Source organism: Zingiber officinale, chromosome 10A (genome assembly GCF_018446385.1).
Source record: "Zingiber officinale cultivar Zhangliang chromosome 10A, Zo_v1.1, whole genome shotgun sequence".
Taxonomy (NCBI): Eukaryota; Viridiplantae; Streptophyta; class Magnoliopsida; order Zingiberales; family Zingiberaceae; genus Zingiber; species Zingiber officinale.
In genome coordinates, this window is record NC_056004.1 from 2,735,820 (window position 1) to 2,744,428 (window position 8,609).

The 8,609-nt window shown below is 39.1% G+C and overlaps 1 protein-coding gene across 1 annotated transcript; it reads right to left on the reverse strand.

Annotated features, from left to right (window-relative positions):
* Positions 1-5,822: 5,822 nt before the first annotated feature.
* Positions 5,823-7,799, reverse strand: LOC122027157 (uncharacterized GPI-anchored protein At4g28100-like). Its single transcript, XM_042586048.1, has 2 exons — positions 6,903-7,799; positions 5,823-6,481 (listed from the first exon to the last, which is right to left on the reverse strand). The coding sequence occupies exons 1-2, from the start codon at positions 7,530-7,532 to the stop codon at positions 6,089-6,091; spliced, it is 1,023 nt and encodes a 340-aa protein (XP_042441982.1). The 5' UTR covers positions 7,533-7,799; the 3' UTR covers positions 5,823-6,088.
* Positions 7,800-8,609: the final 810 nt, after the last annotated feature.

Here is an 8,609-nt window from a genome sequence, read left to right on the forward strand (position 1 = left end):
TTTTTTCATTGTTTTAAAAAAAATAAGATATTTTTATAATTTTATATTTTAACCTTAATTCTCCTCCCTTTCCTCTTTCCCTCCTAAACAACAAGAAAAAAAATATTTTACTTCCCTTTCCTGTTACTTTCTTCCCCTCCTTTTTCCCTTCCATTAACAAGCTCTCGCCGCCGGCATTGCTTCTGCTCATGGATTATTTCTCGAGTAATCCTTCTCGATGAAGGAAAAAGAATGAGGTCAGTTTGAATCTTCTGAGCCGACCTCGTTTGCTTTAGCATGAATCATACAGTTCCATCTATTTGTATATGTCTGGACATGTGACTATGTGAGATCCAGTGTCCGTGATCTGATTTGCATCTTCTAAGCTATGTGCTTTTATATATGCATCCGTTTTTTTTTCTTTCAACTTTTTTTCGTTTCTTCTCTACTCTAAGTTGTTAGTTCATCCTAGGTTGGCCTTTTTGCTAATCCTTGATGAACTTTTCTAGTGATTATTTGTAAGCATGATTCCGGATTTACAGATCTATCACCAAAGATTTGTAATCCTTATGGATTGCCGGCTAGTGACGATTGATCTGGAGTTTCATATGTTTTTTGGTCGCAAACATGACAAATCTTACTCTTTGAATGCCTTCGTGCTTGGCTCCACTTCTCTTGTTTCCAGATGGAACTTCAATCTATGATGAAGAATCACTTCTCTCTCAACAGATTAGGCATTTTCATTTATTTCAAATTTTCAATACTTCTTCTGAGCTTAAAATGCCAAGCCTTTCATCATATTTTTTTCTTCCTTTACTTCTTTGTTTGGAGTTGCTTCATTGAAAAATAACCTATGATCTATACAAGCTTCTTAAATAAGTCTTTTAGATGTATAACATTGATTTTTCTTCCATGTTTCAGCATCAAACTTATACATTAAACTGGCAACTCTCAACAATTAATAACATGAATCTCGCTTTGGAAGGCTTCATTCATAATAATTTTGTTTGACAAACTATTGGACTTTGATAGAGGCACAAACCACAAAAAGTTCAAGTTAGCCATATAAAACTAAGATGTAGAATTTATTCTCCAAATCTATAGTTCTTAATATATGATCAGTTAAGCAAATAAATCCAACACAAGAAATCTTAGGCTAAGCCTATCAATGAATGAGCTTCTTCACATGACAATGTAGATTTCCTTCACCAATAAAAAGAGCAATTTGATAAGTTTGAAATGCCAATTGAGGTTTGGTTTGGTGATAATGCAGTTGTAAGTTTCCACTCGAAGGCTGCTTTCTCTCCTATAATGAGCCTTTGCACCCTGATATATTTGATATTAAGACTGCAATTTCATGCCAATGATAACCACAAAAACAAAATAATAGAGATTTTAATTTTGGAGAAATTTTTGTGTTATTATTGATTATTAATAACGTGGCAAAATTACAATAAGCAAAATGAATATCAAAGTCAACCTAATTTACTTCTACTATTAACTTGCACAATTTGAATTGTGTAGAAACTTGATGCATGCTATAGATTTTCTAAATAGAACGTAACTTAGTTATGTACATATATGCTTGATACGATGCATAATGGTAGGATTCGATCGTCAGAAGTTAAGAGGACATGACAGTCAAAAGTCAAGGGGACGTGACAATCAGAAATCAGGGGACGTGACAATCAGAAATCAAGGGGGCGGGATAGTCAGCATACAAAGTAGGACCACTTGGAACCATCCGACATATAAAACCAGGGCGGAGTCTACCGACCAGGAAACCAATTCTGCAACAGGACGTGTGATCGAGGTGATGCCTAACCTACCTTCATCGGTCGGGTTTCCTCAAGCTAGCTCGCGTAAACGGACTGGTTACTATCGGATGAGATCTCACAGACTGGAACTCCAGATCTAAGACACCTGGGTAGGCGGTCGGGATGATGTTTGGCCTGGACTTGAGGGATGGAGTTTGCACGACCTGGTTGTAATCAGGCATAGGGCTTTCAGTAAGCTAAACTCTCGGCCAGCTAAATTGCCAGTCAGGCGATATCTCCGAAGCTCCCAGCCCCTCAGGGTTTAGGCTAGGTGGTATACTCAATTGATCATCCTGACCTGCCGTATTCAAACTCGACCAGGCCAAAAGACACTACATGACAACAAGGTCAGGGAATCATAATCATCTGTCAAAGAATAACTGCTGAGTGTCAGGAAATATATCAACGGTATGTAGTCACCTGAAAATTGTGTGCAGCATGTGAATCTCCGGAATTTTTATTAGGGTGCATCAGTCTTGCCTAAATTTCAAGAGATAAAAATAGCAATCCAGAATATCAAAATCCTTGTAGAGATGTCACAAGTTTAACTAGACGGGACGAGCTGATATAAAGTACTAGGGATCTGGCCATTCAATTTAAGCATCATATGGAAAAATTGTATAGTTGTCAGAAATGATCAATGGCGATAAATAATCAGAAATTTTCAAACATAGTAGTCATTTATTCATAACTTTATGCTCTTCATTTTAGCAATATAAAATTATTAAATCCCTTATACAGAAATCAAATACATAGGATATTAAAACATCTTAGGAGTCGAACACCATCTGCAAAAAGCAAGCAATTTAAAAATAAATAAATAAATAAATAAGGTGTATGAGAACACAGAATAAGATCAAACAAGAGAAGATGGAAATTTTTATTGGTTCACCAAGGTTGCCTGTTTGTTGCTGCAATAAGAGGTCTTATTGGGCCTTCGAGAAATAGGCTCATTCTTTTTTCTTTTTTTTTTCTTTTTACAATACAAGGAATCTATAGAATATAGAACATGGATCCAGTTACATAAACAACGTTGGGTCAAAGTGAAAGCTACGGACTCACATAGAACTTTATGTTTAGAATTATATTGAATTAAGGTGTTGGAGTTACAGTGTCACCCCACATACCCACATTACTAGTTCAGCCAATATATAATGAAAAATTGATATGCTCAAGAAAATAATCGAAAATACTTAAGGATAGATCCATAAAATGATGAAACCTAAAAAAGTGAAATGATGGACCATAAATTTATGTGTAGCTCTATATAATGGATTAGAATTTTATATATAGGTATGTTATTTTCTTTTCTATTGTATAATACTCTTCTATTGCTTTCAAATTTGCATCTTCTCCAAGCAATGAAGGAGAAGATCCTGATAAAATGAAATGTCGATCATAAGTTTGGCCATAAGAGCTGTTTATGATATATGTGATTGTATGCATTAATTTGGTATTCAGTAGTTAAGCTAGCATAACATCTATATGTTGAACTACATAATATCAAATTTGGGATGATCGGTCTAGTCTTACAGAAGTTTGTCACTGATTGTTAAAGTAAATCAGAAAGCACTCGTAGCGGATGGTCTAAAAACCTAACATCCCATGGTTGCGCCCCCCATTTAGAGAAGAAATCCTTGCAAATGTACCGTAGCAAGGAATCAAACTGTGAATATTTGAGTTACAACTTAATATTCTTCCACTACACCGTAACCCTGTAACATCATCTGTGTTTCAGTATAGAAGATCCTCCGTAACAATCCTAATCGGATTTTCTTCTATTCATCTCTCCATAAAATGCGAGTGGAAGACAGTTAAGAGTTATTTACACATGAATATTTCAATGATATTTCATTTGCTATCTCTTAAATGATTTTAAGAAATATCTAATGCATCCTTATTCATGTGTGAATAAGTGATTCCTTCCTCCTAAACATCTCTCATTATTGACCTTATAGTGAGATAAAGAAAATAAATTAATTATGATGATCGATTGGCTTTTTAGATGAGAAAGATTTTATTATCTAAAAAGTTATTCTCCGGGATTCGATCCCGTTCTCATATGATAATCTATCCCCAAATATCAATTCGGTTATGTTCGTAGGAGCAAGATCTAATTAATGCATCCTTGCTATTACCGGAAAAAACATCAAATGAAAGCATTTGCATTCTTTTTAGATTATCTTTTAAGAAAATATCATTTTGCTACTTCCTACAGTGTTTAGTTACTTTTTCATTTTGCTCCTGAGAAATTCAAAGTTAATATGTCAACCACTAGAGTATCCCAAAATGCACCAAAACAGCCCACCTCTAGCGTTTGCTTGATCAGATGTAGGGATGTGTTGGTGCGTTTTGGTAAACTCTAGAGGGCAAACTAAAAAAGTAAACTGTGATGAATATTATAAAATTGATTTTGCTGCGGAGGTTACTCATTCGATTAGGAGTGTCTGAACAATGGAAAACATTGAGACCTAGGAGTTATAAAACTTCATGATATTCTCTCTAGAGTAATCGGACAAAAAAAATTAGAATCATCACATCAGCGATCCCTTAGAGTCGGTCTCATAGATATAGAGGGAGATAAATATAGGTACACAGTTGAAAGTGTATGTTTGAGACGCTAACCCCAGATAATGACAGCCCAAGGATCGAACCCTGGACCTCTCAGCTACGAAACCATACGCCCCCAGCTGTGCTATGCCCTGTGCACTATATATAACGAGAATACTCGAAATTATATGATCGAGGATTTCTTAATAATAGAGGATAACTATTAAATCAGACATCTTACGCGTTCCCTCAAAATGGAGAATAAATTCATACAAGGGAATTCTCTAAGTAGTGTTTATTGGATTTTCCCTAATTCTATACTAGGAGGTGATAGAATAATTTAGATCGTATGATCGGGAGTTCCTTGGTGACAAAGGATAACCACTAAATCGAGCCTTCTATGCTGCCCTTTTTTACTAGTAGAATCAAATGTCAATAGGGAGAGTACTATGATATAACCGTCATGAGATAGTATTAGTATTTATTTAGGTTTCCTATGAGTCATAGACATAGAGGAATTGAGATTGAAAATTCATATTGCATCAAGAGTATTACCATGAAATTGAAATCCTAAAACTACCTTCCCAAACCATATTACATTTAGGTTCCCTCCGACGGTGACCGCTAGAGGGAGGTAGCGTTGGAGGCCATTTGAGGGTGACCGTTGGCTGGAACAGGGAGTTCCGCGGTGATGCTCATGCATGAGAGGAGACAGCTGCCACTGGCAGCAACGAGAGTAGGTGGAAGCAGTGGCCTCGTAAGGAAGAGGAGGGGGGGGCTTGGGCCGGAGAAAAAACCAAAAACCCCCCTTTCTCTCGTCCAAGCCACAACCTAAAAAGAGGATCCTTATGCTTCTGCCCCTTTCTCCTCTCACCACATCACACGGGATGTTAGTCTTTTGACTGTCTATCGTGAACACTTCTTAATTTATCTTGACGGTTGATGAAAAATTTCCATAGGATCCCACTGATCATCTCAAATTCAATGTTATCTGACTCTTGTCTGAACTCTGAAGTATCATTCACGTGTTATGTGTTCCAACAAACACACGGAAATTGACATGGTTGAGAACACACTGGACCTTCTAAATATATGATCAATCAGTTATCTAAGTTCTCATTTTCTGAACATTGGCAAATTACACTTGCTATTGCATCTATCACTTACAATGTTTCTTCTCCCGAAAAAGCGAATGAGATAGTAAACGTTTTCTCTTTTGGTGTTCTTTCTGAAGAAGCAAAATTCATACAATCTGAAGTTTAAATTTGAATAAGATCTCACTATTGCAGGCTTATTCAAGACTGCTCACTTTGGATCTGTTAAACCTTTCAGGTGAGCTTTGCTTTATTGTGGGAAGTTTTGTAGGTTTCCGTTAAGCTTGTCAGTGTTTCAGGCATGTTGGTGCATCTTTGAGTCGTTTCTGTAACAACATTGAATTACCCACAAAGGAGCACACAATGTCGGGATATTTTCACATTTTGCCAAGATAACAGAATAACATATCTCTTTATGTAACGTGAATTAGTTTTAATTTCACAAATGGTGGCAACTTTGATCATGGAGCTGGCCATGTTGCTCATCTTTCCATTATCATAGGCTAATGATACTGATCCTGAACTTTTTTTAAGACAAAAAAAAAAAACTACAATATATTATCTGACTGTCTAAAACGGGAAAAAATGGACAAAAAGCAACAAAAAGTTGGATAGAAAATGTAAAGTGTGAGCACCGCCGTCTGCGTCTTATAGCGAGTGAAGCCGAGAGAGGGGAAGGAGCAGCAAAAAGGTGGAAGAGAGCGCAAGTGCAAAAGCGAAGGAACCGGCGGGAACACGAGAGGGTGGAGCTGCAGCGGAGGAGCCGGCGAGCTGCTGGAATTGGAGGGAATCGACGGCCAGTGGCATGTTCTCCTGGTCAGGGCTGCACTTGTAATCCGGCGAATCTCCGCCGCCGCCGCCCTGCGGTGGATGGGCGCTGTAGAGCACGGCGCGCAGGACGGCGGAGGCCGTGGGGATGTACGCCGTCCGGTTCCTGGCCAGCAGCCACGTCAGGCCCATTAGTTGGCAGTCGCGGCCGAACATTCTCGCCGTCCGGTTTCCGCTTACGCTGCTGTTTACCCCGCCGCCGTTTCCCTTGACCTGTTCAAGAATAAGAAGCGTAGACAGAATGTTTATCGACTGTGATACATTGAAAACGAAGGCACGTAGAGTGACCGAACGTTGCATGTTCTTCATTTATTACGTTGGTCGAAGACAGAACAAACAACAAAATGAAATTTTCACGCGGAGCTAAAAAAAAATCATTCAGAAAGCGACTAGAAGAACACCAAGACGTTTGATTTCCCAATTTTTTTTTAAAAAAAATAACTCCGTTAACTGAAAAAATGAATGAATTGAATTGAATCTTGTCCCATTACTTCTGTCTTCACCAGGCTCACAATTCCGACTACAAAGATCAGTAATTTGAGCAATTGATTTTGTAAAACATCCAAAAGAAATACTCCAACACAAAATAAAGAGAACAGAGAAATTGAGTAAAAGAAATGGGAAGGACAAATACCTTTTCGAGAGAGTGCAAGCATCGAGTGCAGCCGGCGTACGACGAGTTGAGGCAGTCGCGCTCCAGCTGACGGACCGCCGCCGTCGGCGTGGCGTTCCGCGGAGGATCCTTTCCGCCACTGACGTTAAAGGCTGCCGGGCACCGAAGCGACCCAACCTGGTGGAGCCGGATGCCGCAGAAGCAGAGTACGGTGTCGCAGGTGGCGTTGGCCCGCGGCAGGCGGATACCGCGCCGCTCCAGCGCGCTGTGCAGCGTGTCCACGCACTTCTGGTTGTCGTCCGGCATCATCGGCCCGTCGGCGGCAGCGAGGCCCTCCTCGGCCTGCGGCGGCGGCCGGAGCTCGAGCGCGTAGCGAGCGTGCGCGGCGAAGAGCCAGGCGGCGAGAACGGGGCAGCATCGGCTCCGGTCGAGGGTGCCGCGGGCACAGGCGTCGCTGACCCCGCCGAAGAGCTCGTCGGAGAGGTCCAGGTGGCAGGCCGAGCTCTGGTTGACGCCCCGTGCGACGGGGAAGGAAGGGACGGTGGTGGGGTCGAAGCCGTCGGAGCTGAGGGGACGAAGCTCCGGGCTTGCGGCCTGCGACGTGACTCCGGAGAGGAGGGAGACAAAGAAATAGAGGAAGAAAGGGGCCATTTTCGTTCTTTCCTTTCTCTCTTCTTTCTCCAACACAGACGGGCAGTGCAGGGAAGGGAAGCAGAGTTCCTCCGGCGTAAGCCGAGCGAGCTGGTGGAAGAGAAGAGGAGGAGAAGAGAGCGAAATGCACCTTTTTGAGGTGGAGTTGGTGGAGATGCGAGAAAAGAAAGAGGAGGAGGGAGAGAGACAGAGAGAGAAAGGACACTAGACGTCAATTTCTTGGTCATTTCTCGGCCAAACGGCCGAGGGCTCGCAGACGGCAGACTTCTCTGTCTGCATGTTTTTTGTTCTTTTTCAGCTGCCTAGTGAACTATATTTATTTTTAAAAAATAAACTAAATTAATTGAATAGTTTGTCCGTTTAACAAATTAACAAAATATTTTTCTTTCTTTTGATTAAATGAATATTTACCAATTTAATCGAAATGATAAATTGGAAAAACTTAAAATAGATTAATTTTGCGGTAAAGTAGAGAAAAATTTCTAATCATAACTTGAATTTTGAATGTAATCCTCACTCATAAAAAATTTTGTTTCCACTCCTTGCATGCAAAGTTTTATTTGTCTCAACTCCCTCATGCAAATATTGTGACCTAATTGCCCCTAAGATTTTGTAGGTACAAAAAATTCAAAAATGAGTATAATTTCTCTTAAATTCAGCATTTTACATTAGAATCGAGTATATTTTCTATTAAATTGAGTATATTTTTTTCCTGTTTTAATATAGTTCCTCCACCGTATAAAAAGAAAACCTAGTATATTTTCTATCGAATTAAGTATCATTTAAAGAAAATCTAGTATATTTTCTATCCGAGTATCATTTAAAGAAAATCTAGTATATTTTCTATTAAAATTGTCCTTCATATTTTTTAGGTATAAATAGTCTAAAAATAAATATAATTCATATGAAATTCAACATTTTTAACTAGAATGTATATTTTCTATTAAATTGAGTACGACTTTTTTCCTATTTAATAAAATTCCTCCTAAATTCAGTACCATTTGAAAAAAAATCTAGTATATTTTTTATCCAATTGAGTATCATTTAAAGAAAATCTAATATATTTTCCATTCAATT

Excerpts from the sequence above, each read along its gene's own strand:
- LOC122027157 (XM_042586048.1), bottom strand. The coding sequence starts at position 7,532 with ATGGCCCCTTTCTTCCTCTATTTCTTTGTCTCCCTCCTCTCCGGAGTC. Across the intron at positions 6,482-6,902 it reads GCTTGCACTCTCTCGAAAAG|GTCAAGGGAAACGGCGGCGG; the intron begins GTATTTGTCCTT and ends ATTCTTGAACAG.